The sequence below is a fragment of the Teleopsis dalmanni genome, chromosome X, assembly GCF_002237135.1.
Source record: "Teleopsis dalmanni isolate 2A chromosome X, ASM223713v2, whole genome shotgun sequence".
In the NCBI taxonomy this organism is placed as follows: Eukaryota; Metazoa; Arthropoda; class Insecta; order Diptera; family Diopsidae; genus Teleopsis; species Teleopsis dalmanni.
This window is the reverse complement of record NC_051848.1, coordinates 18,021,710-18,042,278: the sequence shown is the minus strand read 5'-3', so window position 1 is coordinate 18,042,278 and position 20,569 is coordinate 18,021,710. Positions and strand designations below refer to the sequence as shown.

The 20,569-nt window shown below is 34.8% G+C and overlaps 2 protein-coding genes across 2 annotated transcripts; one reads left to right on the top strand and one right to left on the bottom strand.

Annotated features, from left to right (window-relative positions):
* Positions 1–3,281: 3,281 nt before the first annotated feature.
* On the bottom strand, positions 3,282–18,153 carry LOC119688213 (protein borderless). Its single transcript, XM_038102896.1, has 9 exons — positions 18,136–18,153; positions 17,814–18,036; positions 17,290–17,574; positions 16,810–16,958; positions 16,354–16,614; positions 13,422–13,650; positions 5,812–5,847; positions 5,138–5,344; positions 3,282–3,950 (listed from the first exon to the last, which is right to left on the bottom strand). The coding sequence occupies exons 1-9, from the start codon at positions 18,151–18,153 to the stop codon at positions 3,421–3,423; spliced, it is 1,938 nt and encodes a 645-aa protein (XP_037958824.1). The 3' UTR covers positions 3,282–3,420.
* LOC119687867 lies at positions 9,817–11,119 on the top strand. Its single transcript, XM_038102392.1, has 2 exons — positions 9,817–10,359; positions 10,465–11,119. The coding sequence occupies exons 1-2, from the start codon at positions 9,892–9,894 to the stop codon at positions 10,834–10,836; spliced, it is 840 nt and encodes a 279-aa protein (XP_037958320.1). The 5' UTR covers positions 9,817–9,891; the 3' UTR covers positions 10,837–11,119.
* Positions 18,154–20,569: the final 2,416 nt, after the last annotated feature.

Sequence of the window (20,569 nt, the reverse complement as noted above, 5' to 3'; positions counted from 1 at the left end):
TTTTGGGATGCACTTGGTATAATCTTCATTAACTATCTCAAAAAGGGAAAACCATCAATAGTATCTACTACGCGGCATTACTGGATCGTTTGACAGCAGAAATTGTGAAAAAACTACTACTACTAACTATCGTAATTTAGCCAAATATCTCACAGCAAAACGAAAAAATCTTAATTATTAATTTTTAAGGAAAAATATAATCTAAATGTTCATCCGTCATTATAAATTCATAAAATTATTATAAAAATTAAGTGATGAGTGATGAGTTACTCTTTCGACTCAAAGAATGTATCTAAACTACCATTGATTCATGACAATGATGTTGAAGACAATAAGACGAAGACTCTAGGTACTAGAGTGGTTTGGCAGACACCTCAAAATGGCAACTTACTTTTTATAAAAGTACTAAGATGAATCACAAATATTTTCAATTCATTTGATTATTCATTTTATTTGCGATAATTATAATTCTCGACCAATTAAAAACAAAATTTTCCCCGGAATTATTTCTAAATCTTAATTCAGCCCCCCTGCAAGGACTCACTACGCCCTTGGATTTTAATTGTCTTGGAACGCGTATTAAAACAAACTTAACGCAATTTTAACAACGAAACCGCAACGGTAAGGCAGTGCTGCATTAAAAGCTCACTGAAAACCGAAGAACGGAATCAGGTTCTATTCATACGGTCTTTGTTGGAAAGTTTTCTGAAGCTTACACATATCGTAATAATACGGTATTTGTCTGTGTCGGCGGCTGAACAGTTCCCATAAAAAAGCTTGCAGTAGAGATCGAAACCCATTAGTAGTTTTTTGGCAATTCTTAGCATAAATTAACAAACGAATTTACAAAAAATAAATATTTATATAAAACTTCCAAATTTCGTTTATGTTGCTTGCAAAGCCTACTTATGAGTGACTGCAAATAGATTGTCAGTGACGGCAGTTATAATCAAAAGAGTCCGGATACACCGGATGCCACAATATAAAAGCTGTTTCGATTCACTTTTTTATTAAACCTTCATTCGCATATCCTATCTGATATCTGAGACTTGACAGAGTTCACCTTAACCTTACTTTACTCTTTCGCAGCTCAATTTTTCTGAATCTTTAAATAAAAAACAAAGACGCACATAACAGGGCTCCAGCCGCCGACATAGCTTTTGGAGACTATATTATCAAAGTTATTATCATCATAACCCAAAACTATCATATCGACCCGAACATAAGACGAAGAATTGACATCCCAACAGGTGTTACTATGGATTCATCAGAGTTCTGTGTGGAAGATGATTTTCTAATGTAATAGCGTTTGAAGCGGGATGAAGTGGGTGAAAGAAGATGCAAGGAAAGAGACCATACGGTGAAGGTTCAAGTTGCAGAAGTACTAACCTTGCTCAATGTAGACTGCTAGACTGCAGAAGCGCCCATGGAGCAAAGCCGTCAAGAGAGGAATGGTCACATTTTAAAATCAAGTTGTTGTCATCACCGCTAATGAATAAGAAATATTCATTGAGGTTTAAAATCAAATTAGATAATTGCTTCCTATGTCCATTTAAGTAACTCAGAGCAACAGTTTTCCTCTGAACTTTAGAAAGTTTCAAAATTCAGCTCTGTAAATAATCACATCCATAAAGCTATAAGAATTCCAAATAAGAAGTCTAGAAGATAAAGTCCTTGCCAGCATCGCTAAACAATAAACCGAACGCTAATTTCAATTTCAACCGACAGCTACGTATATAAATTTAAACAAGCCAATCTAAACTTCCTAACCGAATATTTGAATACTTATTTGGGGAAGATTTATAATTCAATTCCACGCAAGTAACATTACTTTAGAATGAGATGTCGGCTTTACCAACACCTCATCTATCTACAATGGCTATTGATGATATGTTTGTTCGAAGACTCGCACATTCAAAGTATCTCGAGTCGTTTAAGAGCTACTTTTTAGACTGTATAATAAACTTTACATGATTATTTCTGTGGAAGGTGTGGCAGAAGAGTGTATTTAACTTAAGAATATTATTAGCACACCGAAACTCAATAGTTTCGTTGACTACGACGCTATAACCATAAGAAAACCCACACTTACCTCAGGACCATGTCCCATCGTAACAAAAGAAAACCATTCAGAGTAACGTGTCAAAAGTAAAATTCAGGAACGTGTCCCCCTTGTATTAGATTGCCATGCGAATAAAGTTTAATGACTACTGTTCTCATTGTGAGTTAGAGCAGAGGACGGAAGAGAAAATGTTGCTTATCTGTTCTGTCCCTGCAAGGCATCCTTCAGAAGACGTCTATATCTTTCGCTTGTTAAAACGACTCAGTTTCCCGGATAAGAGTAGAGTTATCTTAAGTTCTTTAAGATTCTGTAAGGTTAGTGTGGCTTAAATTTTTCTGTGGTGACAAAAATGGACTATTTTTATTACTCTTATGTATTATTTGTGCATATATTCATGAATGGATTTTATATTTCATGTAATTACAATTATATTACTAAGAATATTTTCTGACTACTTAAAGATATGAAAATTTCGGTCCATGTGCGGACGTTTTTCTTCTCATGAGTAACAGGTAGATCGCGCAATATTCCATTAAAGATTTCGATTAGTGTTTCTCAATTAAAGGCTGTAGCTGTATAGGGAGGCAATTTGACTATTATATATTCTTATAATTCTATATAAATAAATTGGAGGATACAGATCGTGTGAACTTAGGGTTAGGCTTGTGAACGTCTTATATTAGCTATGATTAGTTACACCATAAGACCTAAAGACAGGTATTTCTATTAGGTGTATTTAGTTCATTTAACTAAAACAGAAAAACAACCATGAAGGTTCAATTAGTTGTCGAAGACAAAAAATAAAACAGCCGTTGAGGGGCCCGTAAGTCTATGGTGGGTCATGGTATGAAGAAAAAGTAGTAGACTACACCATTATTCTATTTTTATAAAAACACACAACTCGATTTTTTACTTAATCGTAAATTCAATAAAGTTTTATTTGTTCGAAATAATATTATTATTTTATATTAAATATTATTTGTTTAAATGGTTTTGTTTTATTTCATTCCGTTAACTTAAACATTTATATTATTCATTTTAAGTTTAATTAATGCATTTTGATTGAAATATTAATTGAAATTTCATATGAAAATAAAAAAATTCTCATTCATTATTTATTTTTCTTGTTTTTTTTATTAGTTTTATTAAATAAATACAATATTTTTTCGACATTTGTTAAGCTCGTAAAATAAAATAATTATTCAAATGCTTATGGCGGTACTTAGTTTAATATTAAAATTTTTTTCAAAAAATAAAACCGAAAAAAATGAAATACGCTTCGCATATGAAACTTGAATGGCGGAATTAACAATTACCAATAAGGCTCAGTTATGGAACTTCCAGTTGATTTCATATACTCAAGTGTTGTTGATTTTATCGCTCTCCTTTGAGTTCTCGATGTCCTCGACGTCCATATCCACGGTGTCACCGCTGAATAAGTGCCGCAGGCAATTGCGTTTCACATAGAGGAAGGCGCATAGCGCGCAGAGCAGGAACATGATGCAGACCGAGCTGCCGATGACTAATGCACGCATTTTACGATGTGTAACCACTTCGAAGGTCAAGACCTCACTGGGTATTTCCTCTCCATTTGCGGTGCTGACAATAACTTGAATTTGAAATGTGGCCTCTTCTTTGAGGTTCCGCAACTGATAGTAGTTGGAGAAGGTTTCAGCGGTGCCAATCAAAAAATGTTCAGGCTCCTTCCACCAGCGGACAATATAGAAACCCAAATGCTCTTGCCCGCGTTTTGGTTGCTCCCAATGCAGTAGCCAGCCTTGTGGGTTTTTGATTAAACTCAGATTCCAAGGTGCGCTTGGAGTGCTCGAAAGTTGATTGGTTTCATGTGGTGAATTTGAAAATTCCTCGGAAGCCTCAATGATCGATTCTATTGTGTAATGGAAAGTAAATGTTAAGAAATTTGAATATTCGTTTTTGTTGGTTTAATACTACACATTTTGTGTAACATTTTGTGTAAAAAGTATCCGGAATTTCAAAATAATTATTGTTACCATGAGTTTAATTTCTTATTCAGTTTTTTTTTGCATTTTACTTTTGAGTGTTCTGCGAGGACACAAACCCGTCCGTCACTGTGTCCAGAAGCTAAGATTACTACTCAAAGAAAACATGTCGAGTTAGTTGCGTTCGTTAAAGTAAATTTACTGAAATTATGGATGACTGGATCAAGCGCTTTAAATGCGACAAAATAAATTGCGATCGATTGATAATTTTTTTCTGTAAATCTTGAAAATTCCGAATACTTTGAACAATGAATGTATTTGTGTAAAGTAAGTACTATTGTATAAACTAAGTTTGACAAAGTTTTTTTTAACATAGTGAAGGAAGAATTGAATAAACTTAAAGAGACAAACCAATCAGATATAATCTTTCATTTTTAGGATAGAAAACAAGTTTACAGAGTGAGAGGGATCCTATTGTTTCACTGGACGGACTCGCAGGTAAGGCTAGTCTCAAGTACTTGCCCTCACCGAAAACAGGATCTCCATGCTTTTAGTGGTTAATCCGAGCCATAGCTGCACCGTTTCTATTGCTAAAATTCGCAACTGCAATTACTTTAAAAACTTGTCCCAATCTTTTCTCATTTCACACTTTTCACCATTTTCCCCATGTTGCTTATTGTGACAAAAAAAAATTGTGTCTTCAAAGCCCGTTAACTGATGGACTAAGCTATATTTGTATAGAGTGCCCTTGTGAAATCGTTGGATCTACGAAATTGTAATCGCGCCGTGAGATGTATCTTTCCATAAAGTTAAAACTTTTACTGTTTGATATCAGGTGAATGTAGGATTTAGTTGAGCTTAGGGGTGCACACAATTATCAATAGATGTCCTCAAAATAAAAACCATTTCTTATGAAGCCTCCGCTATATTTAAATGCGATGCATCTACTATATCTTTATCTACTAGGGATCTTATGTCAGAAAATTTAATGAAAATGTTGCAGAACTTCTTTTTTCTCTTCACGTTTTCATAGAAATTTGTAATTATTTTGTTATTCAGTAGATGGCACACGTAAATATATATTTTTTATTTTTATACACAGTATAGTACGTACCTTGCGTTGAAAATCGAAATTGCTTGCTGAACATTCCGTCACCGTATTGATCCTGACTGAGCACCATAAATTCATATTCGCGTCCGGGTACCAGATGTTGTATGGTAGCCTCCATGATATTCCTTTGTAAAATGCGCAAGGTGCGCCATTCTGGTGCATCCGTTAGACGATACCAGACCGTGTACTCCAAATTGGGACGCACATATCCTGCGTGTTGCATTGCGTTTTGGTTTCGGACACAAGCAGCCCAAATGGCCCGAGCAACAACATCGCCATGGTTTTCAACGTAGTCGGTCGAGTAGGCGTATAAGTGGGCAGACGGATTGGCACATGTACATGTAGGAATGGAGCAATAATTTATTAATATTTGCAATGTTATTTCTTCTGGGACTGAGTGAGTGCCAGCAGTTGAGTTTATTTTTGTGCGTAAGTAAAAATATTTTTACAAAATTTTTTCGATTGTGTTGCATTCAGAAATATAATAAACTAGAATGCTATTAATGAAGTGTTAATATTCATTTGTACTAAATTATTTAAAAGAATATTTAAATAATATATATGTTTTTCTACATGATGCTTAACTAAAAAGTTTATTCCTTATTTACTAGTTTTTCGTACTTGTGTATAGATGGGCCCATGGCAAGCATCGCATGCTAGGCTTTAGTCGCACTTACCTACTTTTGGATTCAAAACATGCAAACAAAAATCATCTGAAAATGCAGTTTTTACAATTTTTATTAATAAATTTCGTTACGATTTTATATAGAACATCAATGAAATATGTTGTGGTCCTGGAGTTAAGCTCTGATATGCCAGTTGGGATTTGTAGGTGTTTACATATAATCCAGAGAGTTTAACACGTTTATGGTACTGAGGTATTAGCAAATATGTTTTTATTTGTTAATTATGTGATAACTTGTTATGATATTATTTATTGTTAAAAGGTAATGATGAAGTTTCATCACGTCAGAACGCTTCCATCTCTTCGGGAGTATAGTTGTCATAAACGACGTAGATAAAATGAGCTTATAGAATGAAATGTGTGTTGTAGTTTCCAAAAAACGAATTGTATTATTTATAACAAACCGATGTTTTACAGTAAGGATCAAACCATACACCTATACGTCGTTAAGTGCCTTAAAAAGACTACATATTAATGGGTTCAAAACTATAAAATTTCGAAGTACAACGAAAATCTATAAAAGCAGGGGATTATTATTTGTCTAATTATATTTAAGTCTTATTATGCACTAGATTAAATTGTGCTTTGGAGTCATGCAAATTGCTCTTTTAGAGGGAAGAGTAAATAACCGAATCAGTTCTTTCTGGATACTAACAGTTGCGGTGATGACTATCAAACACTTTTCTGTTGGAATTCGGCTCTTAACAAAAAAATAATGACGACATTGGAATATTAATTGATGTAACATATTTCATGCCTACATTGTTTCTACCACGAAAACCACACTTTCTAAAATTGGCCAAAATATCTGAACCATTGATGCATCTGATTATAGATCCTATAACAATACTGTGATCTTAGACTGCCACAAAGGAGTACTTAAACGAATGTATCGGCTATTAATTAATGGAAACCGATGGTCACTTGTACCTATCCGCTTATTCTTTGTTAACATTATTTTCTGAACTTTTCGATCAGAATGTATATATGTGGCCATACAGTTCACTTGGACTACTACTATACTATCAACCAGATAAGACTCTTTGTAATATTTTCGTAGTTCTTCCCTGCACAAAAGACTCTCCCAAATCTGCATTGCATCTTTGTTTGTCTGATTTTGATAGAAAGGAGTGAACTTGTTTGTCCCTTCTCTGAAAAAGGAGTAATGAACGCTGTATTCGGCTGTATGCACATTGGACAGTTACAGGCATAGAAAATTTAATATTTTTTATAATAAAAAAATGTGGATAGCTATATGATTAAGTTATTTCTAATTTATGGAAGTATGAAAACATCATTATGGAAGTATGTAGACATATTGTCTGTTCTTGCGAGCACACACAACTACTCGTGTCTGTCGAAAAACTCATCAAAATTTAATGTCAAATTATTAGTTTCGTGTAAAGCACACCTGTGTGCATTGTTCTAAAATGCATTATTAAATTGAATCCGTAGTGAAATGTAATGTTTCAGAAGCCTGAACCTCATCAAAATGTAAACATCAAAAGCAAAATCCATTTGAATTGTTAGTTTGCGGAACACTGACGAAATGTCAGTACTTCAGTTCAGGCCCAAATCAGTCAGGCAATAGAAGCGCTTGACATTTGCAAATGGATAGTGCATTGAAATACCCATACATCGCATTGCAATACATCGTATCGCATCAGTCCATTGATCCATGGAACCCAGCCAACAGCCAACCGCCCTTCAGCCAGCAGTCAGGAGCCAGCAGTCAGGAGCCAGCATCCAGCAGCCACAGCTGCGCTCACGTACTCGCATTTCATATGCACACAAATATTTCAATAGTAAATGCTTTCAATGTTTTTAATTAAATGTAATTGATTTTGGAAATCCCTGTTAATAGGAAACTGCAGCAGCCACAACAACAATTGAGATGCTTCACTGTATTTGTTTAATTAAGAATTTATTTGCATCAAATTGAAATGCCTGTAATCTGATAAGAGACAATAAATTAATTTTAGCAAAACTGCCACAAGTCAAATGCTTCAAATGCTTCAAATGCTTCAAATGCTTCAAACGCTTCAAACGTTTCAAACGCTTCGAGTGCTTCAGGGTTGTCAAATGTTTTGTCGAGAAATTAAAAAGTAGTAATAAAATAGCAAAAAAACTAGGTACTAAGACATCTGTAATTGGTAAAAATCTAAAAAGAACAACTTGTCCTTCGGGTTAAGGAAGAATCGCCTTCAAGAACAAATATTATCGAATTAATTCAAGTCTTGTGCGGTGAAATTAAATATAAAAATTAATTGAATTCTGCGAGTTCGGTTTTGGAAACACCAAAAAGAATTAACGTTTTTCTTTATTTTTTCCATTATTGAACAAAACTAGGCATGAGTACATAAAGATTCTTATTAGGCCACAAGATTCACTTGGCTCAAGCTAGACAGGAAGCACACCAATCAGCTGTATCAGCTGGAATCCATTAAGTGTTACAATATCAATACTTGCAGGTCATTGCTTCATAGGTTGATATGTGATGAGACTTGGTCTACAATATAATAACTTGCCTTGTGTATATGGCTCTGAAGAGAAGAAGGAATACATGTTTCATTTTCTTTGTCAATGCCTAATAGAAGAGTGAAAATCTTTGAGTCTTTTTTCTTAACCGACCAGATACAGCTGTCACAGCTGTCTGTAAATTTAGTGACATACCTTCCATTAGAGCGATCTGATTAGCTTACTTTTACTCATATGCAGGGGTCGTGCTCAAATTGGATGCAAACTTTAAACCGAAAGACTTTTAAGACTTTTAAGACTTTTTAGTATAACTGAACCGAATTATTAACGACACCAAAATATTGCGAACTTGAAAATTCCGGAAGAAATTGTTGCTGCGAAGGCTTTGTAAACCGGACTTTACAAAAAACCAATGGTTCTGATTTCAACCGTTGGGCCGGTTGATTTGTTTATAAATTTGGCACAATATTATTATCTCAATACATCCGCATATTGGGGTGTTAAAGTATTCGTATATCTATTTAAATTTCACTTGTGTGACTAGTACGGATTCTACAATTTTAACTATATAATCTCTACGTGCTAAGTCCATCATTCACTAGTGTTTTGTTCAGTATCTATCCTAAAAGAAACGATGCAATAGAATTGGAAAAAAAGAGAACAACAAATCACGTGCTTGTAAAATATACGAGTTGCTGTCATATCCTCAGAAGTGTCTATCATAATCACTTTAATATATGGATGCTAGCATTTAATAATTACTATCACTTGATGCTTGACTAAAATGACAAAGAGAAAAAAATAGATGAATTAATCAAAACTGATACCGTCTATGCAAGGCGTGCGCCCCATAAATTTTGATGGTGGATGCTGCCTCAAATATATATGGGCATCATAATAGGTGCGTTCAGAATATAAACAAGTTTATAAGGCGTTTCTAGCAAATAGCTATAACGCTTAATACAGATATCATTTCACCAATCTTAACTTCAGTTGGAAGTAAACTCCACGTATGAGCATATGACCTTAGATAGGGATGTTGTATTTTTTGATGCTAAAGATGATAATTTAAGACAAAATAAGGGATAGTTCTACTGAACGTCTCAAACAATATAGCTAACGTATTAAAAATATGAATATGCAATTCATTCTGATATCACACTGGTATGCCGCACCCCTCTTCTTTATCGGTAAATCTTAAATACTTGGTTTGGACTGCAGTTTAGAGACTAATGACTTTCTAATGACTAATGTTCAACGCAGGGGGTAAGCACTTATTTTGTTGTTTGTAGGATTCGTGGTTAAAGTGGATCGATATTCTTTTAAGTTCCTCATAGTGATGGATGTTTACAGTCTATCTAGTGGTAACAAACCAAGAAATCTTTTGGTTGTTACAATTATTAAATTTATATGTAAAACACAGAATTATGATGTCATTTTGATTTTAGTAAGCTTTGAACTCAAAAAAATTGAGTTCAAATTATAAAAAAATTATGATATTAAAAACGTTAAACTAAAAACTTATTTTAATAATAAATTTTCAGTTTGTCTAAATCACATTTGAAATTCTACAGAATAATCCAAATTTTATAGCATGGCTGAATATATGCCGTACACTACAAACTATTCCTTCTACAGATACTTTGATAATGACTTGGTTGAGCCCATGAACACAACTTTTCATTATAACCACAAAGTCAACAAAATAGAGCAGAAACCAAAGGCTACGAAGGTTCCCTATGAAAATCGTGTACCAACTCTTGCTGACATGATGGGAGGATTTCCAAACATTGATGTGAACACATCGCCTAATATGAATAATTCGCAGATTTTTTTTGATCACAATGGAAATTATATTACTCCACATATGATGAACGCTCCAACTCCACCAATGACTGCACAAAACTACTCGCCGAGGTTAGTAACCAAGGAGCAGAATGTGAAACCATGTCGTATATACAACAGTGCGTCATACACAATAGTTGGAAACGGATGTACTGATAATAAGAACAAGAAAAAGCTACCCGTGGTAACGGATTGCTCAAGCAACCAAACTAAGAAGGCAAGTAATCTTTATTTTAAATGTATGGGATTCTTCAAAATTTTCATACATAACAATAATTGTAATAATAATAATAATAACAACATATGAATTGGCTTCTTTTAGAATCATAGAAAACCTATTGTGTCTTCTCGAAGTCGTGCTACTACCTACAGACGGAGGTGTTTCAGAAAACAACAGAAAAGCGAACCTAAGACAAGTACTTCGGGTAAAAGTGAGCAAAACAGTACTTTTGTAACTGTGAGCTATCCTACTCTCAACTTGGGTGGATCCATTTGCGCCGGAGAAACATTAAAGCATGTTCACAACTTTGTTCATACGGCGGGCAATCCTTGGTCAGAGCCATCACACGCAGGAAGTTCGTCCTTATCTTGTCCTTATTGCAATCGTTGCTATTGTCTCAACAATGCTATCTCGCATAATTCGCTTGGTTCTACATGTTATATGCCTGCCAGTAAGCCTGAATGGAGATGGTAAAACCTGGAAGTCGTTTATAGTTGAGATTGTGCTAATATAGAAAAGGCGGCAGACGTCATAGGATTTCATTGTTTTGGCATACGTTTTAGCCATGCATACACAATTTTTGGCATACGTTTAAGGAAGAGAATGATAGAGTCAAAAACAAATTCTTTTTCTTATTGTGTACTATATAATGTATGAATCTTATATGTTCAAATTGATATAAGATACATATATTATATATTATATGACGAGATATAGACAAATAAACACTTAACGGGTTTGGTATTTTCTTCCTCAAGTCGAAAAGTATTTCATTTGAAAATTTTGAGTAGACATATTTAGAGTTAAGTAGAATTAGGAAAATTGTTGGTTCTACAAGTATTTTATATACTTCTAAATATCGGTTATAAAGGCTTTTCAAACTACAAGTGTCAAAAAGTGAATAATATAATTTAAATACTGGTGTTGTTATTTCTATTATTCTCGGTATATGGTACATTAGGACGAGTGACCTCATAAAGGATAGAGCCCTGAAATTATTTGCGAAAACTGACAGACTTACCAACACCGCGTTATCAAATCTCAAAATGGTTACAGGCTCCTTGGGGAGGTATGCAGATCTGAGGTCAATTATTGCTTAGTCTGATGAAGTGATAAACAATAATCTAGTTAAGTTGTAAAGAGGGGTTTTGAAAATACCTCGAGTTAAAAAAGAGTATAAGTGCTTAAGTGCACTATCTCAAAACAGCTTCAACATAATAATAGAATGTATTATATACAAATCTATATATGTAAATACGAGGGTTGTCGGAAAAGACTGACGTCTGACTTTGATTTGTATTAGGAGAAGAATACTGAGCTGGGAGCTTTTTCCTCCATCTGACATTAACCAATCTTCAATATTGTCTTGTTTTCAATCAGGGTCTATTCATTGTAGTACTTCGTTTCTTTGCGATTCAGTTTCATTCCAATTTTTTTTTCAATTTCAGTTCTCTTCCATTTTAGTGTAATTATAACCGATTTATTAACAGTTATCGTTTATAACCAGAAATGCTTCCACATTAGGCAAACTGTAGAAGTGAACTATTCTATTATTACAGGAACTCTTTATATGGATTATTGATTTCATAAAAAAACATTTTGAAGATTAATGGAGGAAACATTCGTTTCAGTAAACATTTAAACATCTATTCCAACTAAAAGTCAAATTTATTAACTACAACATCGCAAAATCGGAATTTATTTACATGCAATCCAAAGGTAATGCTAATAATAGCCTATTTTAATATTGATTGCAACTATTTTTTCAAGACCCCATCAAACCCTTTCAGAGGTCATAGGGTAATTACACGTGAACAAGACTCGAAGTTGTGAACAGTTCGGCTTGGCTCACATGCAAGGGCAGGGTTGGCACATCAAGTGGACTGAAGCAAAAGTTCAAAAAGTTCGGAATGCATTTGAAGTCGGCTTAAATCATGGAAGTACCAATCATAAATCGAAAATGCAAAAATGTTTATTACGTTCCAATTCGTTTCAATCAAAATTGAAGTTTATTTAGGTTATGTAAATATTTTTGCAATATTTTTATTTATTTCGCTTTTTTACGAATATAAAAAATAAATTAAAAGGCAGATTTGCGAGTGCTCATGCTCGCATGTTGGTTGGGCAATGTGTGTGTGTGTTCAAGGCAGAAACAAATACCAGGTCCATTAGGACGAACGCGTCTCTGTGGTTGTATGAAAATTAAAGCTGTGAAATGTGAAAAACTCAAAAAAATGTGACGTGAGAGGGAATGGATGGAAGGGATGGATGAGCGTACACTTACAAAGGTAAAGTGCTCGTGGGTGTGGTCATAAGGCTTACTTACATATGCAATGTATCCAATATTATGTTCACGTTTTTGGCGCCAAAAACTGAATCAGCAAAATTTTAGAACATTAAAGTTTGCATAGTAAGCAGCTTAGGATATAATAACCTAAACATTAACATAAATATGTACAGCAAATACTAAATAACATCAACAACAACAACACCAACAACTATAACAACAACGACGACTAGCAACAGCAACAATAACGAAATAATTGACGGTAAGCATAAAATACTCCTCTACGAGTCCGTATACCTATAGGTACTCCTACTCATGTATCCATCAAAATTTGCACTGCTGACATGTAAGGCTAATGCGGAAGCTCATATAAAATGTAAACTACACACGAACTTCACTGTTACTTAAAAATAATAACTAAAATAATTATGTTAATGATTATTATTATACATGAACATAAACATAATGATGAGGATGTGATATGTGATATGTGAAATGCGATGTGCGATGTGCGTGTGTGATAGGCACGATAATGGCCAGAGTTACAACGAAAACATGAGCGCCACAGTGTACCTTAATTATGTGCTGTGTTAACTCAATGCTTTGGGAGTATTCAGCAACAACAGTGCAACACTTACACATGGACACTTACACACATGCACACAATTAAAACTTTTAGTAGAGGCAAGTAAAGCAAAGCACTATAGTACACGTATATGATGTGGGTGTAGAGCTATGTGCATGCTAATGGTATATAAATGTGAACACTCACCTGGTTGCCAACGTATTGTTATGGCAGTTTCGGTGCTGTTCGCTGTAAGGTTGTAAGGGGGACGCGGGGCAATGTTTTCAATCATCAATTCGGTTTCCGTCGTTATGGTTGCCGCCTCATTGGTCGCCGAACACTCGTACATGCCACGATCGGATTCAATTAGATTTGTTATTGTCAAATTGCCGCCACTAACTGTATGTCTACTAACCGAGAGTGGTGAACCGTCCTTCTGTTGGGGTTTTCATTTCAATGATTGCGATTCAAGTAACGAGCCGATAGATGAAGGTTCCAAAGAAAAATATGGAGAATTCAGAGAAACTTTACTTCAAATGTCAAAGACAAATTTTGATTGAAATAGAAAAGTAACATATATTTGAAGATGTAACATATACGAGTAATTCTCTTATAAACAGAAAATGGATTATCTGAGGAAGGCCTTTATTTGAAATATGATGCAATAAAAAAACACGGACGGATTGTTTGGTAAATAATATTTGCTGTATTAACCGCTATTTTTCTGTAGAAATTGCGGTATATGGAAGTATTGATCAGCACACGGAAGTATAGCATATTAAAAGGTACAGTGGTACCGTTGCTTGTAAAATCTATTCGGGATTTAGGTGCTGTGCAGCTTTCGAACCCTAATAGCTATACATAAACTGTCACAATGTCTTTTAAGCAGATTGCTTAAAATGGTAGCTGTATAAAGCATCTGCATTCAGAAATTTCAGGAAAGAAGTAACTTAATCAGTTAGCCATTAAGGCCTGTAATCGGGTTTCAGCCTAACGCAGTACCTCTCTTCAGGCGCCACTGCTGCTTGTGCGTCTTCTCAAAATATTTAACGAAAAATCTTTTTAGTTTGGAAAACTGTCGATGCTGCTTCTTCATTCTGTGTCAACGTTTATGTTTCTGCGCTATATAGAAGTATAGGTAGCATGAGCGACTTATAGAGTGTAAGTTTTGTTGATCGATAGAGACGCTATACGTCCCAATTGCCTATTGAGCTTATAGTAGCTTTTATTAGCAAAGTTAATTATCTCATTTTCAGGTTAACATCGTTGTTGTTCGTTACGACGGTGCCAATATAGATGATATCTTTGACGTAATCGAAAACATAACCACCATCCACCAGCTCGGGGTCCAAACGACGCAGATTTCTATCAATAGCTGACATATAATTCGTTATATGTCATTCACCATTAAGCCGCTTTTCGCATATTCCTTTTCAATAACAGCATAGGCAACAGTAACATTGGGCTTGCTACGCCCGATGTTGTCGATGTCATAGGCGTAAGGACGGAGTACGGAGTTGGACACATTTGTAAGTTGTGCTATTACAATTTCGACGATGACAAAATTCAAGAACTTACATGATAACGGATATCCTTGTCAGAAGCCTCATACTATTTAAAAAGGTTTGGAGAGAATCGATTCTACCTTGATGGAGCTACAAGCTTTAATTGAGGTCATTTTGTAGAGTCGTGTTAACTTTACAAGTATACGGAGCTCAGTTGCTTCATAATCGATAAAAAGATGGATGGTGAGCGTCGATAATAGGTTTGTGGGCTTTCTTAGGGATTGCTCACTTTGTGAATATCAGGTTATTGGTGGAACGACCGATTTAAAAACCGTAATAATAAAGCTCACTCACAGTACAGTTATCCTGCGATAGTTTTTGCAAATTGTTGGGTTGTCTTTTTCAAGTTAAGACACAGTGTACTAAGATTTTAATTGTTAAGTATTCTTTAATTATATTCTGGAGACGAGCGGTTTCCAGCAGGGGCTGTGGTGCATGTCCTGTCAAAACAGAACACTTGCGCCTGCTGCCTTGTTATTGAGTTATCAGGCATCACAATAGAGAGTAGATATTCCTAAAATGATGGAAGCATGTATAATGTACGATGCGCGAAGTATTTACTCAATTTCTATTGAGGTTCATGTTAGTATTCCGCCATGTTTGTAATGTTTTTTAAAATTTCAAATTAATTTCAATTTTGTGGGTTTCCACTGCAAGTTCAATTCATTATTAAATTACTATGATAATTGAAACTTTTCAAATGTACTCCAATACAATATTTGGTATTGTTCTGAGAACTACTGGGCTGAGGCCATAGAAATACATTCATGATGGGGTAAGTTAACGATTACAGTTTAGTTTGTTCCACACATTTACATTAGTGCTCTTAGCATAAATTAGTTTGCGTTGAAATTGATGACATTAAACTGCTGAGGCGCACACTTTCAGATACACAAGCGACTACCTGAAGTCATGCATAAAAATGCAAATCATCGCACTGCGTTATGTGCGTTGTGTGCGTCATGTGCGTTGTGTGGTCATCGAACAGCAAAAGCAGCATCATTAAATGTGCATCAAGTAATCAATCACGTTTGTAACCAAAACTGCTCATGACCGACCTGGTCATGACCAAAGAATCACGCACTGGCACACATATACGTCGGTGCAAAGGACAATATGCCATTCTTGCTGTATGTATATGTCTATGGATTTGTGTACCAACGAATGCACACACGCTCAAGTACATATCGCATCATGGCACAGTACGCGTGCACACACTTAATGACACTTTATAATTTATGTGGTTACCTTACGAAACGTGCGCGCCAGCAATACGCCCCACAGTGGTTGGCTCTTGGTTTTCAAATGCTAGCAGCCCCAGTCCATACTGCATACCCTGTCCACACTGCAGCCTCAACATCGGCCCATATTATTACGTATAGCGAATTTGAATATATGAATTTGCCAACTTTATTGGCATTTTTGGCAAGAACTTAAAATTCAGCAAGATTATGAGAAACAATGAAAATGAAATGAAAACAAAAATAAAAATAAAAATGAAAATGAAAACAAAAACGAAAACGAAAACGAAAATGAACAAAAGGAAATGCAAAGCGAAATTGTAGAGAGCTCACCCGTTTCCATTCAATTGTTGGACGATTGTTTCCGTCTCGGTCGATAGCTTCGCATGGTAGTTCAGCAGTTTCGCCCAATTTTTGTATGTAAATCGCCTTCGGTGTTACGCTGAATATTGGCGGGCGCAATACAATTACACTAATTACGGGCGATGGACCATCAGTGCCTAGATCATTGAATGGTGTACACGTATAGCTGCCGGCGTGGTTCTCGTCCACTTTCGCAAAGAATAGACTGCCGTTCATTTTGTAAAAAACGCCCTGCACGCACACACAAACAGCAGAAATGAAATTTAATTATTCGTTTATGAAAATAAAAAATAATTTATTTTTTCTTATTATTCTTGTGAATAAAAAATTTAATTTTAATTTTTTTTTAATTTATATCGAAATATTTTTTAGCTATTTTCCTTTTGTTTGCGCTTTATTTTGAACACAAATTCTTTGCATACGTACGGGCACGTTATACGAATCGAAAAGTAAGCCATCCTTCTCCCATCTTAAATTCTTCAATGGTGGATTCGCGCGAAAATGGCAATCGAGCACCGCAGGCTGACCATATGGCAGATACACTTCTGGCGGTGCATAAATCACTTTGGCCTTATCTGCGAAAACAACGGTGACAAAAGGGTCAATAAATGTACTTGTTACGTGTATACCATACATTCATATCGATATATATGCAATCATATGCAAACACACACACACACATAGTGTTACATACATATTAACTACATCTCAACTCCCACTTACAATACTTATGCAAATAAACACACTCTCACGCCGTCACGCCGTCACGCCCTCACGCCCTCATGCTTACACAAAAGCACATAACGCACACATACATACATAAGTTGAAACTCACAAGTACGTGCGCTACTGCATGTATGCGAGCTTAAATGTAAATGTGTGCAGAAGGCACTTAAATTAACTTACATTGTATGTTGAGAAAAGCCTTGGCCGTTTGTATTTCGCCCTCATTATTGCGTACATTGCACACATATTCACCCAAGTCACTCATCATGGTGGGATCAATGCTGAGGCTGCCATCTGGACCCATATATGAGCGCCGCACCAAGTCCTGTACGTCTTGCAGCAGCACTCCGTCTTTGTACCATGAGGCGGTTGACGTTTCTGGATATTTCATGACGCAATGGAAAAAAGCTGTTTGACCCTCCATAATCGTTTGATTCACTGGCGGTATCTTAATAAGTGAACCACCTGCAATAAGCATTTAAGTTGAATTCAGACGTATGAAGTGTATTGTGGAGCGAAGTGTAGTGAAGTACAATGTATGGCAGTGCTGACCATGATAAAGGCGATAAGAAGGTATACGGACACAAAGGATAGGAAGATAAAAAAGTGCAGAATGATATTTCAATTCTTATTTAGTGCTTGTGGTTGTTGTGCTGTCGTCCAGCACTGTCTAGCGATATAAGGACTTATGCGAGTTGGCTTACCTTGCACGGTTAAATGATAGAATGTGCCATTATTCCGTATGCTCGGTGTGCGATTGGTAAAAATAATTTGGCAGTGATATGAGCCTTGGTCCGATTCACGTATTGCTGTAAGATTTGCTGATGCTTTTCCGTATTCATTATTATTGGTCACTAGATTTAAACGTCCAATGAATAGTTCGCTTGTGTTAGTTACGCCGTCGTACCAAGTAAAAATGCGTTTACTCTGTAAATAAAATTGTAAGAAAAATTATGACTAAGCATATATAGGAGAAAAAAGTTCTGCATATATATATATATGCATACATATATGGGGAATTATTACCCATATAGGAAGAAACATTATTTACTTACTTTTTATGATTACCTATTTGGTAATTATAATTTTTAGTTGGTTCTCTATAATACAGATAGGCAAAATGCATAAATATATAACTTCAAGCAATCACCAGACACATTCTTTATGAATGCCCGACCGATATATTGCAAAACTGCAACGTTTACATAGTCGATAATACTCACAAATTAAATAAAATGCGCACAGTCTTTCATCTGCATGAATGCCATGTAATGCAGATACTCATGTGACAAATGGTCCTAAAAACTTGGAAATGGATCTGGAAAGTATGTTGGCTTAAAATTAATTTTTTCAAAAAAAACCGATTATACATCCGCTTCTCTAAAGCGATCTACCAACTGCTTTTTTCAACAAAATTCAAAAAATTTTCTATAGCTTATGGGTGATAACAAATATGTTAGTGTGTTGTTTTCAGATATTATGGTTTTTTTTTATTAATTACATAATTATTATTTCGACCTATATTTCAACAAAATTTGATTTTACCTGGATTGAGTGTAACACTAAAATTGCGAAAGAGAAGCATTCATTTTGTAAAGTAAATTTATTTTGAGACTTTGTTTCTCGGGCAGTATTGAAAATGTAACCCCGTGTTTTATATCATATCCTTAGTTGCTTGGACCAGGGAATAATTTCTGTAATTCATGCTATTTATTTAGGAAGCACACAGTGCACATATACATATAATAACATAATTCCTAACGGTGCCAAGCAATTGCGACAATGTCATATAGGAACATAACGCTGAGTGTTTCTAACTGAGTGTTGATCTTAGTATTGGTTAAATGAAATTCTATTGAAATATAGGGCGAAATTATGATTACAGTCAATCTTCCATAACTCTAACTGCTATAACTCGAATTTTCTATAACTCGAACTAAAAAGAGTGCAATAGAGTTTTGGAGAGCAAATTATATACAATTCTGCCGCGTGGGAGATATTTCTCTTGTTAATGTTGTGCTACAAGTGCGTAACTTTATTTCTTACTTGACATAGCATTAATCGTAAGATAAAAAATTCGATTGCGGAAACTTTGAACTAAAATAGAACAAAGTCAAATAAATGATGTATTCCAATTCTAGAAAAAAATAGTTATAATCGAACGAAATTTCAATAACAAATTGTGGTTTCATGACCATAATTGCGGTACCTTGCCTATTGATATAATTTACATTAATTTTAACAGATTTATTTACTTGCACTTGACACAATCGAATGGATTTAGACGGAAGTATTTCAGATTTGGAAGTTTATTTTGCTGGCTACAGTAGGTATTTATACCATTTAACGATTTTTAAAAATGCATCCAAGTTCTTCCAATCTCATTGTTATAATGTATGTACATTCTCTTTCACTACCGGGTTTAACAATCATTTTTCAAAATGAATATTTTCCATTGCATTAAAGATTTTCCAAATAATTTCTCGTAATTCGGTTCCCACTGATCTATTGATCATCGAAGGCATAAGTTCTCTACAGATACATAGATGCAAATATTCTTTCAAGATAAAAAACAGAAAAAATCAATAAATTATTACTTATTTATTTATATGGACGTCCTTAAAATGTACTTGAATGGCCAGATAGCAATATAAATAACATATATGAAACAGACGTCTTCTTTCAGTCTGTTATTTGAATGACATTAACAAATCTTTCTTTATTGTATTATATAGATCAAGTAAATGATTGTTGTGTTAGATCAAGTAAATGAATATTTTTTTTGCTTTATGTGACAATGAATGAAACCTGAGACTAGTACTGCACTGCTAAGTAAAATCCCAAGTCAGCTGATTAAAGAGCAACTGGCGGGAACCATCCAGAGCGACAAGAAACGTAAAAGATTGCTAGTAGTGCCTAGGCGTCCATATTTTGGAGGTATGTATTATTTTAGATTAATTACTTTCGAAAACGAAGAACAATAATTAGTGAATATTACTTATAAATGTACATAGAATTATTGTAGATGATTGCGAATGAAATGATCCAGCATGACGAAAATAAACTCAATCGCACTAATAATAAAGTTGCTTGAATTGCGTTCTGTTCTCCAAATCTGATTTGCAGTGAGTACAATTTCTTGGTAGATAAGTCCTAAAACCTTTTTCTTGAGTTGATGTTAATCCAATAATACTAAAGCTATACGTCAGCGCTGGAATAGCTTGGTTTGTATGGTTTTTACCAGATTCTTAGTTTTCAACTTATTTCTTGTAATTTTGTCAAGTTTTGATGTCTATTGATTTTTTAAGGTCTACTATATTTTGCACCATGGCAAGGATAGACATCATAATCATCCTTGTTTGATATGTTTTCAACTTCGGATTTTTGTGGTTTTTTTTTTCTAATATGTATCAGTATCAACATATGTACAATGCTACTTGGTCATTCAAGAAGAATTTTA

Excerpts from the sequence above, each read along its gene's own strand:
- LOC119687867 (XM_038102392.1), top strand. The coding sequence starts at position 9,892 with ATGGCTGAATATATGCCGTACACTACAAACTATTCCTTCTACAGATAC. Across the intron at positions 10,360-10,464 it reads CAAGCAACCAAACTAAGAAG|AATCATAGAAAACCTATTGT; the intron begins GCAAGTAATCTT and ends GGCTTCTTTTAG.
- LOC119688213 (XM_038102896.1), bottom strand. Across the intron at positions 17,575-17,813 it reads CTATCATTTAACCGTGCAAG|GTGGTTCACTTATTAAGATA; the intron begins GTAAGCCAACTC and ends TGCTTATTGCAG. Across the intron at positions 13,651-16,353 it reads CAACAATTGAATGGAAACGG|AAGGACGGTTCACCACTCTC; the intron begins GTGAGCTCTCTA and ends AAACCCCAACAG.